At 48.2% G+C, this 21,773-nt stretch overlaps 1 protein-coding gene across 1 annotated transcript in view; it reads left to right on the top strand.

The window, feature by feature from the left end:
• The window catches only part of GRM7 (glutamate metabotropic receptor 7), a 519,969-nt gene that overhangs the window by 177,770 nt on the left and 320,426 nt on the right, over nt 1-21,773 (top strand). Inside the window, exon 2 of the mRNA XM_075321597.1 lies at nt 8,792-9,008. Within this exon, the coding sequence (XP_075177712.1) occupies nt 8,792-9,008 (217 nt within the window). The remainder of the gene's footprint in view (nt 1-8,791; nt 9,009-21,773) is intronic.

Raw genomic sequence — 21,773 nt, 5'->3', positions numbered from 1 at the left:
GAATCCCCAATCCCTTTAAATGGAGACTATAACAAGGACCCCGTTAAATTATTGTGTTGGCCCCTGAGTATAGCAGGTCACACGTGCCGGAGTTGTGGCTGAATCTAAAATCTTCCCCATTCTTCAGGCCGTGTCCATCATTAGGATCAATCATCTCCTCCCTTCTCTCCCTCCATTCTACATTGTGCTCAGTCTCATTATCGGTAATTATCCGGCTCCTTTTAATTTCAAAATAGAACAATGCAAATTAAAAGCAACAAATAGAAAATGAGAAAATGCGAAGATCTAATATTGGTGCATGATTGCTAAAGAGAACCGAGAGGGAGGGGGCAGAAGATGGAGGAACGTTAGAGGTCACTGGGGAAGAATGGAGGCGCCCAGCAGCACAGAAAATTACAGGAGAGTGGGAGTGATAGCGACAACTGAGGTCAATATAAGGGGTCCACAATGGAGGTCACTGTGGAAGAATGGGGGCCCCCAGCAGCACAGAGAATTACAGGAGAGTGGGAGTGATAGCGACAACTGAGGTCAATATAAGGGGTCCACAATGGAGGTCACTGTGGAAGAATGGGGGCCCCCAGCAGCACAGAGAATTACAGGAGAGTGGGAGTGATAGCGCAAACAGAGGTCAATATGGGGGTGGGGCACAATGGAGGTCACTGTGGAAGAATGGGGACCTCCAGCAACAAAGAGTATTACAGGAAAGTGCGAATAATAATAAGAATGGAGGTCATGATGAGGAAAGGCACAATGGAGGCCACCGAGGAAGAATGGGGGCCTCCAGCTGCACAGAGTATTACAGGAGAGTGGGAGTGATTGCCAGAACAGAGATCAATATGGGGAGGGGGACCCCAATGGAGGTCACTGTGGAAGAATGGGGGCCTCCAGCAGCACAGAGTATTACAGCAGATTGGGAGTGATAGTAAGAGCAGAGGTCATGATGGGGGTAGGCACAATGGAGGTCACTGTGGAAGAATGGGGGCACCTGCAGCACAGAGTATGTCAGGAGAGTGTGAATATTAATAAAAATGGAGGTCATGATAGGGGGAGGCACAATGAAGGCCACTGAGGAAGAGTGGGGTCCCCAGCAGCACAGAGTATTACAGGAGAGTGGGACAGAGGTCAATATGGGGGAGGGGGAGACACAATGGAGGTCACTGTGGAAGTATGGGGACCCCCAGGAGTACAGAGTATTACAGGAGAGTGTGACTGATAAGAACAGAGGTCATGATGGGGGGGGGGGGGGGCACAATGGGGATCACCATATAAGAATGGGGGCCCCTGGCAGCACAGAGTATTTCAGGAGAGTGTGACTGATAGAGCAGAGCTCATGATTTTAGGAGGAGGCACATTGGAGGACACTGTGGAAGGCCCCGAGCAGCAGAGTATTTCAGGAGAATGTCACTGATTGTTAGAGCAGGGGTCAGAATTGAGGGGGGAGAACAGTAGAAGAAGGAGGCATATTGGAGGTCAGTGCGGAAGAATGAGGGCCCCCAGCAGCACAGAGTATTTCAAGAGTGTGTACTGTGAGTGATAATAAGAACAGAGATACAATGGAGATCAGCACAGAACAATAAGAGCCTCAAGCAGCACAGAGCATTTCACCAATGTGCATCAGTCTCGCAGAGCAGACTAAGCATTTACATACTTAAAGTAGTAGCAGCACAGAGTATTTCAGGAGATTAAAGACTGCGTATGTTGTACAAGGGCCCAGAGGTTATGGCCGCACGCACCAAAGAGATGTTCTGTGCACTGTCATTAGAACCGGCCTATGCGTCCTCAAACGTCACTGTTCTGCGCCACGCGGTGACGTCACCATGCAGCGCATATCAGAGCCGATCACTGGCCTATCAAAGGTCGCGCGCGTCAGAGAGCGGCCTCTGATAGGTCGGCGACAGTTGAACGTCACTGCTATGTTCCTGGAGCTGCTGTCAGCGCGCGGTGCAGAGCAGTGACACTTCACTTACCATATCACGCCGTGCCGCGGAGGTGGCAATGACAGACTGGAGGCAGCGACTGAGTGCACAGCATGGAGTGTGACAGAGAGCAGCGCGGGGTGAGGGGACCATATGGAAAAAGGGGCCACTATTCCCCCCTTCTACTGTGGGCCACAGTATAAAGAAGGGGGAATAGTATGGAGCGGTTAGAACTTGGAGGGACAGTCTGGATAAGTGGGAGAATAGAGGGAATATTATGGATAAGTGGGAGCATGGGGGGTGCAGTATGGATAAGTGGAACCATGAGGACAGTATGGATAAGTGGGACCATGAGGACAGTATGGATAAGTGGGACCATGAGGACAGTATGGATAAGTGGGACCATGAGGACAGTATGGATAAGTGGGACCATGAGGACAGTATGGATAAGTGGGACCATGAGGACAGTATGGATAAGTGGGACCATGAGGACAGTATGGATAAGTGGGACCATGAGGACAGTATGGATAAGTGGGACCATGAGGACAGTATGGATAAGTGGGACCATGAGGACAGTATGGATAAAGTGGGACCAAGAGGATAGTATGGATAAAGTGGGACCATGGGGACAGTATGGATAAGTGGGAGCATAGGAGGGACAGTATGGATAGGAGGGACAGTATGGATAGGAGGGAGCATAGGAGGGACAGTATGGAGAAGTGGGAGCATAGGAGAGACAGTATAGATAAGTGGGACCATGGAGGACAGTATGGATAAGTGGGAGCATAGGTGTACAGTATGGATAAGTAGTAACGTTGGGGGGCAGTATGGATAAGTTGGAGTATGGGGGGCAGTATGGATAAGTTGGAGTATGGGGGGCAGTATGGATAAGTGGGAACATAGGGGGTAGTATGGATAAGTGGGAGCATAGGAGGGAAAGAATGGATAAATGGGAGCATAGGGGGAGAGTATGAATAAGTGGGACCATGGGGGACAATATGGATAAGTGGGAGCAAAGGGGGACATTATGGGTAAGTGAAAGCATAGGGGGGACAGTAGGGATAAGTGAAAGCATAGGGGGGACAGTATGGATAAGTGGGAGCATAGGGAGCAGTATGGTTAAGTGGGAGCATAGGGGGACATTATGAATAAGTGGGACCATGGGGGACAGGATGGATAAGTGGGAGCATATGGGGGATTGTATGGAGAAGTTGGAGCATAGGGGGGCAGTATGGATAATGTGGAGCATAGGGGGGATTGTATGGAGAAGTGTGAGCATGGGGGGATAGTGTGGAGAAGTAGGGGAACCGTATGTTGAAGTGAGACCATGGGGGACAGTATGGAGAGGTAAATCTGATGTTTTCTGGTAACAGCCTTACCATTGTTAAAGAAGCCTCCCATTGAATTTTGTATTCATTAATTATGTGTATGTGCATGTGATGTAGCATGGGTGTGATAATATACTCATCCACTGCTGCTCTCTCCAGTGTCCAGCGCTGTTCTCCTTTCTGCAGTAATGTCGCTGCACTGCAAACTCTCCTGGAAACACTGCCCTGCGTGTCCCAGAGGTCACGTTTAGGCTCGAGAGTGTGTGTGTGTGTGTGTGGGGGGGGGGGGAGGGGTGGGGGTGAGGGCATACACAATTCTTGCACAGGGGCCCATTCCTCTCAGTGTTAACACCTGCACATAGATTATCCTATACAAGGGTCTCCAGCAGCACAGAGTATTTCAGAGAAGATTTAGGTCAATCTAGTTTGTGGTGCCAAAGTAATATTTTTACAGCGGATGTAGAAAGGTAATGAGGAGCACAGAGTATTTCAGGAGAGGCTTGTAATGACCTTGAGGGGGCAGTGACCTCTTTTGAGGACATTAGTGAGGACAGGACTGCATGCGGCAGGAACCGTGATGTCAGGAGGGAGTGGAAACTAATGGGGGGAAGAAGGACCAGAGTCTGCAGGGAGCAAAATATCTATTGTGAAAGGGTTAATCAGGAGCGGGAGGAGAAATGTGCGCATTTATGAAGTGCACTGCATCCTGGCATTAGCATAAATTAGCAGCAGCTAAGTACACCGGGTGTCAGAGGCCGGATAAATCCGAGACATCCAGCTATAATGATAACACTTTCTGTAAATGTGAAGCAGGAGCTGGAGGAAATCTCACAAATCCACCGGTGACACTGGGCAGAAATAGCAGCAGACGACCAAAGAGAGGGAATATTCTCCAGCGCCAGTGAAAGCAGCCGCCTGACATTGTGCTGCATGTGAGAACAGAGACATCATCCGGCACTGCTCCGTCACTGGGGTATATAAGCCATGTCACAAGAGCCCTGGGAGAAGCACTGAGGTCCTGGGGGAAAACCAACCTCCATAATGTCCAACCACACATAATCCTCTATAAGATGCTGAAAATCATAGACATGTATCCCTGTCCACAGGGAGCTCCCCCTAGTGGTGACATCAGACACAATCTTATTATGTATCTTTATATACAGGAAACTTCCCCTAGTGGTGGCTGCAGACAGAATCTTATTATGTATCTCTGTATACAGAGAGCTCCCCCTAGTGGTGGCTGCAGACAGAATCTTATTATGTATCTCGGTATACAGGGAGCTCCCCTAGTGGTGACTGCAGACAGAATCTTATCATGTATCTCTGTATACAGGCAGCTCCCCCTAGTGGTGGTTGCAGACAGACTCTTATCATGTATCTCTGTATACAGGGAGCTTCCCCTAGTGGTGGCTGCAGACAGAACCTTATCATGTTTCTCTGTATACAGGGAGCTCCCCCTAGTGGTGGTTGTGGAGACACGGGGCTCAGTGGGTGCTCTCGTCCACTAAAACCCACCGCCTTTAGAAAGACAGCGTGGCTCAGGGCTCATCCCAACTGAACGCCGGCCTCCTTAACCGTGGGCGTAACACTACTCAGACAACACAGGGTGAGGGAACCACAATAATTAGACTTTATTGGATCCCCAAACAATTAACAGCACATAACACATAAACAGCAAAACACACAAATGTAACAGGCAACAGAGTCTCACCCTTCCGCTGGCTCACCAGGGATTTAGAATGTCCATGCCTCACAGGTTCCAAGCTGTCTGAGGTCTGCAAAGTCTGTAACAGGTGACTGAACTGTCCCAACCTGAGTGTCCTCCTTAGGTAGACCTGGTTTGATGTTAAAATCCTGGCAGCCCGAGTCGAAATCCCTAGGCTGTGGATATGGTCTCCAACCGGGTCCGGAGTCCCTAGATTGAAGCCATAAGATATCCTGATCCTCTAGTCAGCTCCAAAGAGCTTAGACTGGATCCATCAGCATCCATCAACAACCCCTGGTGGCTTAAAGAAGTCCTTTTTATAGCCACAACCTTCCACTTGGATACACTGCGTCCTAATCGATTGGTTGGACAAGATTGCTTCTCCCATTGGAGGAATTTCAAGCTGCATGGACAATGTTCATTTAAATGATGGGCATAGAAAGACTGAGGGTGTACATGTAAACTGGGAGTCACCGACTAGACAATGGCTACTAAGGTAATTACATTATCAATACACAACTACAATACAATAGTTACTGGAAAAGTCTGGAGACAATACATCTGGCTTTCAGTGGCCAGCACAATTACATTGAGTCAACAAGAGTCTTGTAAAAACAATGAGGGACTTCTCCCCCATCTATAGACAATCTATCATGCTGTCTGGCTGGATTTTAAGAAACTTTAACCCATGAGAGTCCCATGTCGTCACAGTGGTTGCAGACAGAATCTTATTATGTATCTCTGTATACAGGCAGCTCCCCCTAGTGGTGGCTGCAGACAGAATCTTATCATGTATCTCTGTATACAGGAAGCTTCTCCTAGTGGTGGCTGCAGACATAATCTTATCATGTATCTCTGTATACAGGCAGCTCCCCCTAGTGGTGGCTGCAGACAGAACCTTATCATGTATCTCTGTATACAGGGAGCTCCCCCTAGTGGTGGCTGCAGACAGGATCTTATCATGTATCTCTGTATACAGGGAGCTCCCCCTAGTGGTGGCTGCAGTCAGGATCTTATCTTGTATCTCTGTATACAGGAATTTTTATCATGTCATTTTATGTCTATGCACCTGATCTGTTTTGTGTTAGGAAAACTGAGCTTATTAGTAAATTCTACAGCACTGTTGGGGTAAATGTTCTGAATTGTATCGTGGGTCAGGTAAAATATAACTGGTGATTACAGACTGGATACAAGTGCGGTTCTTGTGCTTCACTGAAGATTATAGAATACAATCGCAGATTCCCCATGAGAATGATACCTTCTTATTCACCGGCCATAAATGCCGAACACAAGGGACCGATTCTGCGCTCATTGTTATTCCACCTGACTGTAAATATTGGTGCAGGGGATTCCTTTACATAGAAGAATTTCTCCGGAGATTTTGCATGCATAATGTAATTGAAGCCAAACCATCTTTATCTTTTGGGGGCGTTGAGGTCACTGTATATAGGTGGACCCCAGAAAGAGCCCCTCACACCCCTAAAAAAAAATCAGATTATTATTATTGGACTTGAATGCACAATATAGCAAAGTTAGAGCGACTGAGCATTAGGCTCCAATAGACATTGCAGCTAAATTGGAGTTGTTAGTAAACAAAATAATACAATAATAGAGCAGTGCTGCAGTATAAAGCATGAGGAATGAAAAGAGTAGAGATCTTAGATAAGACAGGAGTTTGGATCCAGCCAACCGCAGACTTAGACAAGCTGGAGTGCTGATCATAAGTGATATTATTGGGCAGTGGATAGCGGTTACGTGACCATCTCCTGTAATCCTGTAAAGGAAGAAGCTGATAACTTGTGTCAGGGTATATCACTTTAAATGAAGCCATAGTCTATTATGAGCTGCCCTGTGCTGCCGGTACCGGCACCAGACTGACAGCGCGGATCAATCACCGGCAGACAGCAGGATCACAGACAGACACCTTCATAAAGAGCGCAGGATTGTGACATTTTAATGACATGTAATGACGGCTGGGACCTGTGCGGTGCGGGAGGGTCGTAAAGAGCTGATATTTACTGACACATTTATAGACGCAATACAACAGCGTTATTACATTTGACTACAGGATTGAAAGATCTGAAATGTCAGTAATAACGACCCATATACTGAAACTGATCCCCATCATATATACTGTGTGTGTACAGCAAATCTAATATATAAAGCTCAGTGTATGTGTATATGTGTGTGTGTAAGTCCGCTAAAGAAATTCGCACCGTCGCATTTACAATTACAAAATTTTGCACAGACACCCCATGTGACTCAGGAAACGTCATAGACTATGTTTTGACAGGAAAATTTAACCCCGTGCTTTACAGTTACTCTCCAAAAAGCTGCCTCCATTAAAATGAATGGAGCCTTGAACTACAGGTCATTAATAGGAGCTATGATTGGTTTCTACAGGAACAAAGGACATTGTTAGTATAAGAAGCTTATGTGTGAGGTAATATAATGTCGGTGGTGAGACGGATAGAGAGAGACAGAAAGAGACAGACAGAGAAAGAGACAGAGACAGACAGGGAAAGTGACAGAGATAGAGAGACAGACAGAGACAGATGGGGAAAGAGACAGACTGAGACAGACAGGGAAAGTGACAGAGAGCTAGAAACAGACAGAGTGACAGAGCGAGACAGATGGGGAAAGAGACAGATGGGGAAGAGGCAGACAGGGAAAGAGACAGACAGAGAGACAAAGACAGATGTGGAAAGAGACAGACCTTGATAGAGACAGATGGGGGAAGAGACAGAGAAATAGAGACAGGCAGACAGGGAAAGAGACAGACAGGAAAAAGACACAGACAAAGAGATGGACAAAGACAGACAGTGAAAGAGACAGGAAGAGACGGGGAGACAAACCTGGACAGAGACAGATGGGAAAAGAAAAATAGAGATAGAGACAGACAAAGAAAGAAACAGACAGACAGAAACAGGCAAACGGGGAAAGAGACAGACCTTAAAAGAGACAGACGGGGAAAGAGACAGATGGGGGAAAGAGACAGACAGACAGACACAGAGATAGGGAGACACAGACAGACACAGAGAGAGATAGAGACAGATAGACTAATACAAAGACAGACAGAGAGATAGAAACAGACAGACACGGAAAGAGACAGACAGAGAGACAGACAGACACATACAGACAGAGACTGGGAGAGAGACAGAGAGACAGTTACTATCCTGAGCAACACCCGGGTACTACAGCTAGTGTATATATAAAGATCCGTGCAGGGCAAGTGTCAGCAGAATAGTGAGTGCAGCTCTGGAGTATAATACAGGATGTAACTCTGGTATATACAGTTGCTGTGTAGCTGTGTCTTTAAGCCTGTGACTTAGAATGATGAGTCTAATATAGCGCGGCTGCCGCTGAGCCTCCTTTGTGCGCCGCGTTCTGTTTGTGAGCATTGTTGATACATTTCACTTGGCATCTATACAAAATTACAAAATAAAATTCCAATTCTCCCTTATGGCGTCTCTCATGAATGGTAAATTATCATGAAATAGGGAAACATAAAACGCTTTGGAGATGTGGAGTAGATAGCAGCGCCGGCCGACTGCAGATCAATCACAGGGAGCTGGAGGTCTGAAATAAGGCCGGGTCTGCCTGCCTGCGGTGGAGTCTCATCCCTATGGGCTCCCCTTATATCCTCTATGGGGGGAAACCGTAGTCACTCACAGATCCTGGAAAATTAAAGGGGGTTATAAATAAGGGCAAACATTCATCCTGTTCCGCGATTTCTTGGTCCTAGTTGCCCACTATTACGGCCGCGGTCGCTCTGCTTTTCCCCAGGACTGCTGGGACATTTTGCTGTTGATGTTGACCTATTCTCCCTTTTCTCCCACCAGATCCCGCAGATCAGTTACGGCTCCACCGCACCCGAGCTGAGCGATGACCGCCGCTACGACTTCTTCTCTCGAGTGGTCCCTCCAGATTCTTTCCAGGCTCAGGCCATGGTGGACATTGTCAAGGCAATGGGGTGGAATTACGTGTCTACGCTGGCGTCTGAAGGAAGTTATGGCGAGAAAGGGGTGGAGTCATTTATGCAAATTTCCAGAGAGGAAGGTAAGACACAATTAACATATAACAATATTGGGGGTCGGGGCCACGGAGTATGATTCCCAATATTTAGCCGCTTTCTCTTGTCATTGAAACATTTCTGGTGTCCTAGAGTAGTGAAAAGGTTAATTATTCATTCTTTGGTTGTTTAGGGTAGAAATAGGGTTATATCTGGTGGTCTAAGGTGGTATTAGGTAGTGAAGTGGTTAATTATACATTCCTTTGGGGTCTAGGGTAGGAATAGGGCTATATCTGGTGGTCTTGAGTAGTGAAGTGGTTAATTATATATTCCTTGGTGATCTAGGGTAGGAATAGGGTTATATCTGGTGGTCTTGAGTAGTGAAGTGGTTAATTATATATTCCTTGGTGATCTAGGGTAGGAATAGGGTTATATCTGGTGGTCTTGAGTAATGAAGTGGCTAATTATACATTCGTAGATGGTCTAGGATAGGATTTATCTGGTGGTTTAGGGATCCCTGGTGGTCTAGAGTAGTGAAAAGGTTAATTAAGCATTCCTTCGTGGTCTAGGGTAGGAATAGGGTTATATCTGGTGGTCTAAGGTAGACTCAGGTAGTGAAGTGGTTAATTATACATTTGTAGATGGTCTAGGGTAGGATTTATCTGGTGGTCTAGAGTAGTGAAAAGGTTAATTATGCATTCCTTCATGGTCTAGGGTAGGATTAGAGTTATATCTAATGGTCTAAGGGACCCTTAGTGGTCTCGAGTAGTGAAGTACTTTCCTTGGTGGTCTAGGGTAAGTATAGAGTTAAATGTACATTTGTTACTAATCTAAGCCTGTAAATGGTGGTCTCTATTAGATAAAAGGGTTAAAACATATTTGCACAGGTCTAGGGCTGTGTAGCAGTAACTCTACAATCCTGGGTGGTTCACTGCAGTAGAAGCGGTTAGTTATAGTATCCCTGGTGGTCTAGGGTAATAAAAAAGGCTAATTATATATTTCCTGCTGGTCTAAGGGGTGCTTCACACATAGCGACAGCGACAACGTCGTCGCTGTTACGTCACCATTTTCTGTGACGTGACAGTGACCTGGTAAGTCGCTGTTATGATCGCTGCTTAGCTGTCAAACACAGCGACGCAGCAGCGATCATAACATTGCTACATGTGCAGAGAGCAGGGAGCCGCGCACACTGCTTAGCGCTGGCTCCCTGCTCTCCTAGCTACAGTACACATCGGGTTAATTAACCCGATGTGTACTGCAGCTACATGTGCAGAGAGCAGGGAGCCGCGCACACTGCTTAGCGCTGGCTCCTTGCTCTCCTAGCTACAGTACACATCGGGTTAATTAACCCGATGTGTACAGCAGCTACATGTGCAGAGAGCCGGAGCCGGCAGCACAGGCAGCGTGAGAGCTGCGGAGGCTGGTAACTAAGGTAAATATCGGGTAACCACCTTGGTTACCCGATGTTTACCCTGGTTACAGCTTACCGCAGCTGCCAGATGCCGGCTCCTGCTCCCTGCTCGCTTCATTTCGTCGCTCTCTTGCTGTCACACACAGCGATCTGTGTGTCACAGTGGGAGAGCGCCTTTGAAGAAAACGAACCAGAGCAGTGTGTAACGAGCAGCGATCTCGCAGCAGGGGCCAGATCGCTGCTCATTGTCACACACAGCGAGATCGCTAATGAGGTCACTGCTGCGTCACCAAAACCGTGCCGTAGCAGCGATTTCGGTAGCGATCTCGCTATGTGTGAAGTACCCCTAAAGGGGAGAAATGGTAAATATTACATTCCTGGGTGGTCTAGGGTAACTGAAGGGTTAATTATAAAGTTCTTGAAATAGGTTAATTATTAAAACCCCTGTAATTTGTGATAGAAAAGGGGTGAATTTTACATTCTCTGGCGGTCTAAGGCAGTGAAAGGGTTATGTTCTATAGGACCTGGTTGTTTAGGCTAGCTTTAGGGTTAAATCTACGTTCCTTGGTGGTTTAAGTATGCAAAACAGGATAATTATACAATCCCTGCTGGTCTAGGGTAAGTAAAGGCTTTATTGTGCATTTCCTGACGGTCTGACATTGAAAATAGATTAGTTATGTATTTCCCTGCAATCCACTGGAGAGATCGGTAGTGCCCGCTCATCACTAGTTACGAGTACTGTGCACCCGAGCATGGTAGTGCCCACTCATTACTAGTTACGAGTACAGAGCACCCGAGCATGGTAGTGCCCGCTCATCACTAGTTGCGAGTACTGAGCACCCGAGCATGGTAGTGCCCGCTCATCACTAGTTACGAGTACAGAGCACCTGAGTATGGTAGTGCCCGCTCATCACTAGTTACTAGTACTGAGCACCCGAGCATGGTAGTGCCCGCTCATCACTAGTTACTAGTACTGAGCACCCGAGCATGGTAGTGCCCGCTCATCACTAGTTACTAGTACTGAGCACCTGAGCATGGTAGTGCCCGCTCATCACTAGTTACGAGTACTGAGCACCCGAGCATGGTAGTGCCCGCTCATCACTAGTTACGAGTACTGAGTACTCGAGCATGGTAGTGCCCGCTCATCACTAGTTATGAGTACAGAGCACCTGAGCATGGTAGTGCTCGCTCATCACTAGTTATGAGTACAGAGCACCCGAGCATGGTAGTGCCCGCTCATCACTAGTTACCAGTACTGAGAACCCGAGCATGGTAGTGCCCGCTCATCACTAGTTACCAGTACTGAGAACCCGAGCATGGTAGTGCCCACTCATCACTAGTTACGAGTACTGAGCACTCGAGCATGGTAGTGCCCGCTCATTACTAGTTACGAGTACAGAGCACCCGAGCATGGTAGTGCCCGCTCATCACTAGTTGCGAGTACTGAGCACCCGAGCATGGTAGTGCCCGCTCATCACTAGTTACGAGTACAGAGCACCTGAGTATGGTAGTGCCCGCTCATCACTAGTTACTAGTACTGAGCACCCGAGCATGGTAGTGCCCGCTCATCACTAGTTACGAGTACTGAGCACCCGAGCATGGTAGTGCCCGCTCATCACTAGTTACGAGTACTGAGTACTCGAGCATGGTAGTGCCCGCTCATCACTAGTTATGAGTACAGAGCACCTGAGCATGGTAGTGCTCGCTCATCACTAGTTATGAGTACAGAGCACCCGAGCATGGTAGTGCCCGCTCATCACTAGTTACGAGTACTGTGCACCCGAGCATGGTAGTGCCCACTCATTACTAGTTACGAGTACAGAGCACCCGAGCATGGTAGTGCCCGCTCATCACTAGTTGCGAGTACTGAGCACCCGAGCATGGTAGTGCCCGCTCATCACTAGTTACGAGTACAGAGCACCTGAGTATGGTAGTGCCCGCTCATCACTAGTTACTAGTACTGAGCACCCGAGCATGGTAGTGCCCGCTCATCACTAGTTACGAGTACTGAGCACCCGAGCATGGTAGTGCCCGCTCATCACTAGTTACGAGTACTGAGTACTCGAGCATGGTAGTGCCCGCTCATCACTAGTTATGAGTACAGAGCACCTGAGCATGGTAGTGCTCGCTCATCACTAGTTACCAGTACTGAGAACCCGAGCATGGTAGTGCCCGCTCATCACTAGTTACCAGTACTGAGAACCCGAGCATGGTAGTGCCCACTCATCACTAGTTACGAGTACTGAGCACTCGAGCATGGTAGTGCCCGCTCATCACTAGTTACGAGTACGGAGCACCCGAGCATGATAGTGCCCGCTCATTACTAGTTATGAGTACAGAGCACCCGAGCATGGTAGTGCCCGCTCATCACTAGTTACCAGTACTGAGAACCCGAGCATGGTAGTGCCCACTCATCACTAGTTACGAGTACTGAGAACCCGAGCATGGTAGTGCCCGCTCATCACTAGTTACGAGTACTGAGCACTCGAGCATGGTAGTGCCCGCTCATCACTAGATACGAGTACTGAGCACTCGAGCATGGTAGTGCCCACTCATCACTAGTTATGAGTACAGAGCACCTGAGCATGGTAGTGCCCACTCATCACTAGATACGAGTACTGAGCACTCGAGCATGGTAGTGCCCGCTCATCACTAGTTATGAGTACAGAGCACCTGAGCATGGTAGTGCCCGCTCATCACTAGTTACGAGTACTGAGCACTCGAGCATGGTAGTGCCCGCTCATCACTAGTTACGAGTACTGAGCACCCGAGCTTGGCAGTGCTCGCTCATCATTTTTATGGTGAATTCTGATAGTTAAAGGGTTAATTGTATACTTCCTGGTGGCCTAGGGGGGTTTCGGGGTTTATGTTACATTCCCTGGTGGTATGGCCTTTGGATATAAGGGTCCTGGACGTTCACCACCCCCTAAATCTGTCCCCGTGTAGAGCCTCTGCAGGCCCATATTGAGTTGCCGTTAGCACAATCCAGGCTCCATTGCTTCTACGTCCTTTACTCCGGGGCCATAAAGCAGGCAATCCTATTTGTGGAAGATATTTTCAGTGAAGGAAGCGCAGTTGATGTGAAGGGGGAGCTAGCCCGGGGGTCCCGGTGTGCAGGCAGCGCACACAGCTGTGCAGACCAGGGCCAGGTCTCCGGCAACCTCCCTCCCCATAGTAAAGAGAGACTCGGACTAGATGCTGAGCGGCATGTTCAGCAAACAGAATGAAGCCCCCTAATCCCCTCCCTGCGCTGGCACAGGACCCGCAGACATGGTGCACGTTGCTTTTCATCCTTTGGATCCATTGCTCTGCTGGAGAAAACACAGCATGCGGAATGATTGTGTCTGCAGCAGCCATCGCTCTCCTCCACCTAGTAAATAATGTACGAAGCCTGCGCTCTCTGCCTGGAGCCAGTCTGTGAGTGAGCCTCTGGTCGCACTGACTTCAAAAGCAAGCCCTGTGCCTGCAACCCAGACAGGGAAATCATGGCTGCCATGGCGAGAGAGCTGGACCACAGCTCCGGGGAGGACCGATGGGGGGAGGGCGGATAACCGGCAGTGTCAAGCATGGCTGAATTCTGGGCCTGAAAATCCACTGTGCTGCGCTGGAGGGGCGCCGCTGTGCCACGGATATCACCACTTAGAAAGTGAGGTGGAAATGCAAAATAAGGACCTAAAACCACCCGAAAGCATGAAGTCAGTCCACCAAAAAGTGAGACAAGTGACCAAGGTGGGGGGCTGGTGAGATGTTACCCCCAGCGGAAGAAGACATAGGGAGTACTGTTAAAGGCACTGCCAGTGAAGGGAGGTATGGACGCCGGCCGGATGGGCGCCGCACTCCTTCACCAAGGAGACTCTATGTATGGACGTCAAGTGGGGTGCGCGACACTTAAGGGTACTTTACACACTGCGACATTGCATCCGGAATATCGTCGGGGTCACGTTGTTAGTGACGCACATCCGGCGCCGGTAACGTCATTGCAACGTGTAAATCCTAGATGCACCAATAAACGATCGCAAAAGCGTCGAAAATCGGTGATCTGTGTAGCGTCGGTCATTTTCATAATGTCGGGTCGACCGCAGGTTGGATGTTGCTTGTCGCTCCTGCAGCTCCACACATCGCTGTGTGTAAACCCGCAGGAGGGCCAAACATCTCCTTACCTGCATACCGACGGCAATGCGGAAGGGAGAAGGTAGGCGGGATGTTATGTCCCGCTCATCTCCGCCCCTCCGCTTCTATTGGCCGGCCGATTAGTGACGTCGCTGTGACGCCGAAAGCACCTCCCCCTTGAAGGAGGGATTGTTCGGCGGTCACAGCGACGTCGCCGACCAGGTATGTGCGTGTGACGCTGCCGTAGCAATAATGTTCACTACGGCTGCAATCACCACATATCGCATGTGCGACGGGGGCGGGTGCTATCACGCTCGGCATCGCTAGCAATTGCTAGCGATGTCATAGCGTGTAAAGCGGCCCTTAGGTCTCAGCCGAACCACTGGTTGGCGCATTAGGTAACAGTCCCGGTATACTGTATCTGGAACCTTCACCTAGCAAGCAGCATGACATATCAACATGCACATATAGCAATAGGCATGGCACATTGCACTCTACATAACCATACACGTTACATTGCAGGCTCCACCACCTCCTACATCAGCTCAAACTGACCATATACTCTGAACGCACAGCCCGGTGGAGGACATCGCACTATTAGTGCTGTAATCACTGCTGACAGTGCTGGCTCCAGGGCAGTCAGTGCTGTCAGTTACCAGCGAAGGAGGTGGCCACATGGAAAACCAGTGAGCAGAATCATGCAATCAGCCTCTTGGCCACTCCCACGCTGCAGCGAGCATCTAATTAGCATATTTGATTAAACTTTATTTTGAACAGGACAGAGGCAGCGACTAGAGCAATACTGATAGGGGCAATATCCTCTATTAGACAGTGCTCGTAGTTGTCACGGCCTGGGTGACAGACAGTCCTGTGGTGTCTGCCAATAGAAGGTCACAGCGTTTGGCTTCACAAAATGCTCCCTGACTTTCTATTATTCCTGCTGTCAGTATTCAATATAATGGGTATCTTCTCTGCTGGGTTTTCATCCTTTTCCCTTTAGGACCCTGCAGAGCTGCTCTGCCCTTCAGCTCCTAATCATCTGTATTTCCCCTTGAGTTTAAATACCCACGTCCACGGATGCGACTATATGGATAAGCTTGGGTTTAAATACTCTCATTTTCCCTGGTCTTGTGTTGGTGATATTCAGTTCCTTCACAAGCTCTGGATGCAAGCAGGCGGCTTGCACTCACCAGTAGGATTGTTGTTGATCTTTGCTGAATTTCTACATGAGTCATCTAATGATAAGTAGTTCATGCTTTTCCCCCTGTGTGTCCCCCTTGTGTCTTCTGTAGTGTTTAGTGGAGTTGATGAAGAGCTCATCCCATACGTTCCCTATTTAGGGCTCAGCACTAGGGATACCAAGGGTCAGGTATCCAGCTCGGGGCATAGGTGTGGAACCTATCTAGGGTGGTGAGGGAGCTCAGGGACCAGCAGTTGGTTTGGTCAGGGGTCATAATCTCCCCCTTCCCTAGACGCAGGGTTTCCCTTCCCTTTTGCCATGTGAACAGTTCAGGGTGAACTCCCCCCCCAATAAATAACCAGTTAATAACACTCAAATATTACTGGGTCCCAAGGACCAGGAATTAGAACATTGGCTATGAGGACTAGGACATAATTTCCTAGTCGTGAAAGAAGACAAAGGTCCATCGAGTTCAGCTTATCACTTTACATATGGAACCAAAGAAAGGCAAAACCACATGGGGCAGATGATAATTGCCCCATATTAGGGGAAAAATTATTTCCTGACTCCACATATAGCAATCAGCCGAGATCCCTGGATCCCCGTCCCATCACAGAATTTACTGATCATAACCTGTAATATTATAATATCAAGAAAGGCGCCAAGAATTATTTTATATGAAATTGCCTCCTCAGAGACGAAGGACTTGATCTCTAGCGCCACCTATTGGAAGTAGCAATCATAAGAGTCAATATCGACCCTGTAAGGAGCCTTGTCAAATGGCCTAGTCTAGTGGATTGCTACTTCCAGTAGGTGGCAGTAGAGTTCAAGTTCTCTTTTTTCTGAGTAAGGAATTTCCATATTTAATTTCCCAAAAGAGCATTGCATGGCGTATAAGCCTCCTTACACAGGCATGTCACTCTGCACAAGGAGAAACGTTACCTCTCAGATCTCACTATAAAGAATCAATAGTTTTGCTGCTTGCACAGTAAAGAATCCATAATCTTGTTGTCTCACAGTAAAGAATCCATAGTTTTTCTGCTCTCAGAGTAAAGAATCCATAGTCTCATTGCTTGAACTGTAAAGAATCCACAGTCTCATTGCTTGCACAATAAAGAGTCCATAGTTTTGCTGCTCTCACAGTTAAGAATCCACAAGTCTCATTGCTTGCACAGTAAATAATCCATAGTCACACTGCTCACACAATAAATAAACCATACTTTCATTGCTTGTACAGTAATTAATTCATAGTTTCACTGCTCGTACAATGAAGAATCCAGTTTCACTGCTCGCACAGTAAAGAATTTTTGACTGTGATGAAGCTTAAGCCTTATTTCCTCTAGACGTAGTGGATGCCCCCTTCTCACCATCAGGTGTAAAAAGATCATTAGAAAGGTCTCTGTACTATCCCCTTATATATTTGGCCATATAACTGGACACTAAGGATGGGGGCATTATTGGATACAGAAGACGGGGCGTTATATGACTGGATATAGAGGACGGGGGCATTATATCACTGGATACAGAGGACGGGGGCATTATATCACTGGATACAGAGGACGAGGGCATTATTTCACTGGATACAGAGGACGAGGGCATTATATCACTGGATATAGAGGACGGGGGCATTATATCACTGGATACAGAGGACAGGGGCATTATATCACTGGATATAGAGGACAGGGGCATTATATCACTGGATATAGAGGACGGGGGCATTATATCACTGGATACAGAGGACGAGGGCATTATATCACTGGATATAGAGGACGGGGGCATTATATCACTGGATACAGAGGACAGGGGCATTATATCACTGGATATAGAGGACAGGGGCATTATATCACTGGATATAGAGGACGGGGGCATTATATCACTGGATATAGAGGACGGGGGCATTATATCACTGGATATAGAGGACGGGGGCATTATATCACTGGATATAGAGGACGGGGGCATTATATCACTGGATATAGAGGACGGGGGCATTATATCACTGGATATAGAGGACGGGGCATTATATCACTGGATACAGAGGACAGGGGCGTTATATGACTGGATACAGAGGACAGGGGCGTTATATGACTGGATACAGAGGACAGGGGCATTATATGACTGGATACAGAGGATGGGGGCATTATATGACTGGATAAAGAGGAAGGGGGCATTATTTGACTGGATACAGAGGATGGGGGTATTATATGACTGGATACAGAGGATGGGGGTATTATATGACTGGATACAGAGGACGGGGCATTATATGACTGGATACAGAGGACGGGGGCATTATATGACTGGATACAGAGGACGGGGGCATTATATGGCTGGATACAGAGGACGGGGGCATTATATGACTGGATACAGAGGACGGGGGCATTATATGACTGGATACAGAGGACGGGGCATTATATGACTGGATACAGAGGACGGGGGCATTATATGACTGGATACAGAGGACGGGGCATTATATGACTGGATACAGAGGACGGGGGCATTATATGACTGGATACAGAGGATGGGGGCATTATATGACTGGATACAGAGGACGGGGCATTATATGACTGGATACAGAGGACGGGGGCATTATATGGCTGGATACAGAGGACGGGGGCATTATATGGCTGGATACAGAGGACAGGGGCATTATATGACTGGATACAGAGGACGGGGGCATTATATGACTGGATACAGAGGACGGGGCATTATATGACTGGATACAGAGGACGGGGGCATTATATGGCTGGATACAGAGGACGGGGGCATTATATGACTGGATACAGAGGACGGGGGCATTATATGACTGGATACAGAGGACGGGGGCATTATATGACTGGATACAGAGGATGGGGGCATTATATGACTGGATACAGAGGACGGGGCATTATATGACTGGATACAGAGGACGGGGGCATTATATCACTGGATACAGAGGACGGGGCATTATATGACTGGATACAGAGGACGGGGGCATTATATCACTGGATACAGAGGACGGGGGCATTATATCACTGGATACAGAGGACGGGGGCATTATATCACTGGATACAGAGGACGGGGGCATTATATCACTGGATACAGAGGACAGGGCATTATATGACTGGATACAGAGGACGGGGCATTATATGACTGGATACAGAGGACGGGGCATTATATGACTGGATACAGAGGACGGGGCATTATATGACTGGATATAGAGGACGGGGCATTATATGACTGGATACAGAGGATGGGGCATTATATGACTGGATACAGAGGACAGGGCATTATATGACTGGATACAGAGGACGGGGCATTATATGACTGGATACAGAGGACGGGGGCATTATATGACTGTATACAGAGGACGGGGCATTATATGACTGTATACAGAGGACGGGGGCATTATATGACTGGATACAGAGGACGGGGGCATTATATGACTGGATATAGAGGACGGGGGCATTATATGACTGGATATAGAGGACGGGGGCATTATATGACTGGATACAGAGGACGGGGCATTATATGACTGGATACAGAGGACGGGGGCATTATATGACTGGATACAGAGGACGGGGGCATTATATGACTGTATACAGAGGACGGGGCATTATATGACTGTATACAGAGGACGGGGGCATTATATGACTGGATACAGAGGACGGGGCATTATATGACTGTATACAGAGGACGGGGGCATTATATGACTGGATACAGAGGACGGGGCATTATATGACTGGATACAGAGGACGGGGGCATTATATGACTGGATACAGAGGACGGGGGCATTATATGACTGGATACAGAGGACGGGGGCATTATATGACTGGATACAGAGGATGGGGGCATTATATGACTGGATACAGAGGACGGGGCATTATATGACTGGATACAGAGGACGGGGCATTATATGACTGGATACAGAGGACGGGGCATTATATGACTGGATACAGAGGACGGGGGCATTATATGACTGGATACAGAGGACGGGGCATTATATGACTGGATACAGAGGACGGGGGCATTATATGACTGGATACAGAGGACGGGGGCATTATATGACTGGATACAGAGGATGGGGGCATTATATGACTGGATACAGAGGATGGGGGCATTATATGACTGGATACAGAGGACGGGGCATTATATGACTGGATACAGAGGACGGGGCATTATATGACTGGATACAGAGGACGGGGCATTATATGACTGGATACAGAGGACGGGGCATTATATGACTGGATACAGAGGACGGGGCATTATATGACTGGATACAGAGGACGGGGCATTATATGACTGGATACAGAGGACGGGGCATTATATGACTGGATACAGAGGACGGGGCATTATACTCCAGTCATCAGTGTGATATCATATATGGTGTTATACTCTGTGGTTCCCGGTGAGATCCCGGCATTTGCAGTTCTCCTTTAAATGGCTGCAGCCCGGCCGGACCCTCCACCGAGTCCATATCTATAATAACAGCAGCACAGAGAAGCAATTTCCCATAGAATGATGCCTGCGGATGTTTTGCTTCTGGATCCTATATACTGGCATATACTGAGCGGCGGCTGGAGAGTAATGGCCGTCCGCCCCCCTCCGGCTGTGTCATTTGTCACTTGGATTCTGTCCGTCCTGGCAGGTCCCAGAGGAGCAGTAATAGAAAGTCCCATTCCCAGCCTGTCATATAGGAGCTTGTTAGCGGTTATTATTCATCAATTGCGCGCAGGCGATGGGAGAATTAGTTTATGGCCGTTCAGAGCGGAGGCCGCTGACCTTGTGAGTGGTAAAATTCGGGAAATGACACTGGACAGTTTGATGGTTTTGCTGTTCTTCCAGTGTCAGCGGCTGCAGCCGAGGCCTCCATCACCGTCCACTGTGCGGACCACAAAGCCACGCACAACCACTCAGAGAAATGAGAAATCAGTAATGCAGAAGACCCCATTATCCAAGCCCTCAACACCCTCCATAAACCACCCGCCTGATAGTGCCTACATGGCTACATCCTCTTCTGGCACATAGCTGCGATGCTCTGCGTGTCCTGACTCCTTTCTATCATAGCTGCGATGCTCTGCGTGTCCTGACTCCTTTCTATCATAGCTGTGATGCTCTGCATGTCCTGACTCCTTTCTATCATAGCTGCGATGCTCTGCGTGTCCTGACTCCTTTCTATCATAGCTGCGATGCTCTGCGTGTCCTGACTCCTTTCTATCATAGCTGCGATGCTCTGCGTGTCCTGACTCCTTTCTATCATAGCTGCGATGCTCTGCGTGTCCTGACTCCTTTCTATCATAGCTGCGATGCTCTGCGTGTCCTGACTCCTTTCTATCATAGCTGTGATGCGCTGCGTGTCCTGACTCCTTTCTATCATAGCTGCGATGCTCTGCGTGTCCTGACTCCTTTCTATCATAGCTGTGATGCTCTGCGTGTCCTTACTCCTTTCTATCATAGCTGCGATGCTCTGCGTGTCCTGACTCCTTTCTATCATAGCTGCGATGCTCTGCGTGTCCTGACTCCTTTCTATCATAGCTGCGATGCTCTGCGTGTCCTGACTCCTTTCTATCATAGCTGTGATGCTCTGCGTGTCCTTACTCCTTTCTATCATAGCTGTGATGCTCTGCATGTCCTGACACCTTTCTATCATAGCTGCGATGCTCTGCGTGTCCTGACTCCTTTCTATCATAGCTGTGATGCTCTGCGTGTCCTTACTCCTTTCTATCATAGCTGCGATGCTCTGCGTGTCCTGACTCCTTTCTATCATAGCTGCGATGCTCTGCGTGTCCTGACTCCTTTCTATCATAGCTGCGATGCTCTGCGTGTCCTGACTCCTTTCTATCATAGCTGTGATGCTCTGCGTGTCCTTACTCCTTTCTATCATAGCTGCGATGCTCTGCATGTCCTGACACCTTTCTATCATAGCTGCGATGCTCTGCGTGTCCTGACTCCTTTCTATCATAGCTGTGATGCGCTGCGTGTCCTGACTCCTTTCTATCATAGCTGCGATGCTCTGCGTGTCCTGACTCCTTTCTATCATAGCTGTGATGCTCTGCGTGTCCTTACTCCTTTCTATCATAGCTGCGATGCTCTGCGTGTCCTGACTCCTTTCTATCATAGCTGCGATGCTCTGCGTGT

This window comes from Anomaloglossus baeobatrachus, chromosome 8 (genome assembly GCF_048569485.1).
Source record: "Anomaloglossus baeobatrachus isolate aAnoBae1 chromosome 8, aAnoBae1.hap1, whole genome shotgun sequence".
Lineage (NCBI taxonomy): Eukaryota > Metazoa > Chordata > Amphibia > Anura > Aromobatidae > Anomaloglossus > Anomaloglossus baeobatrachus.
Note: the sequence above shows the minus strand (reverse complement) of the source record. Positions and strands in the feature narration are given on the sequence as shown.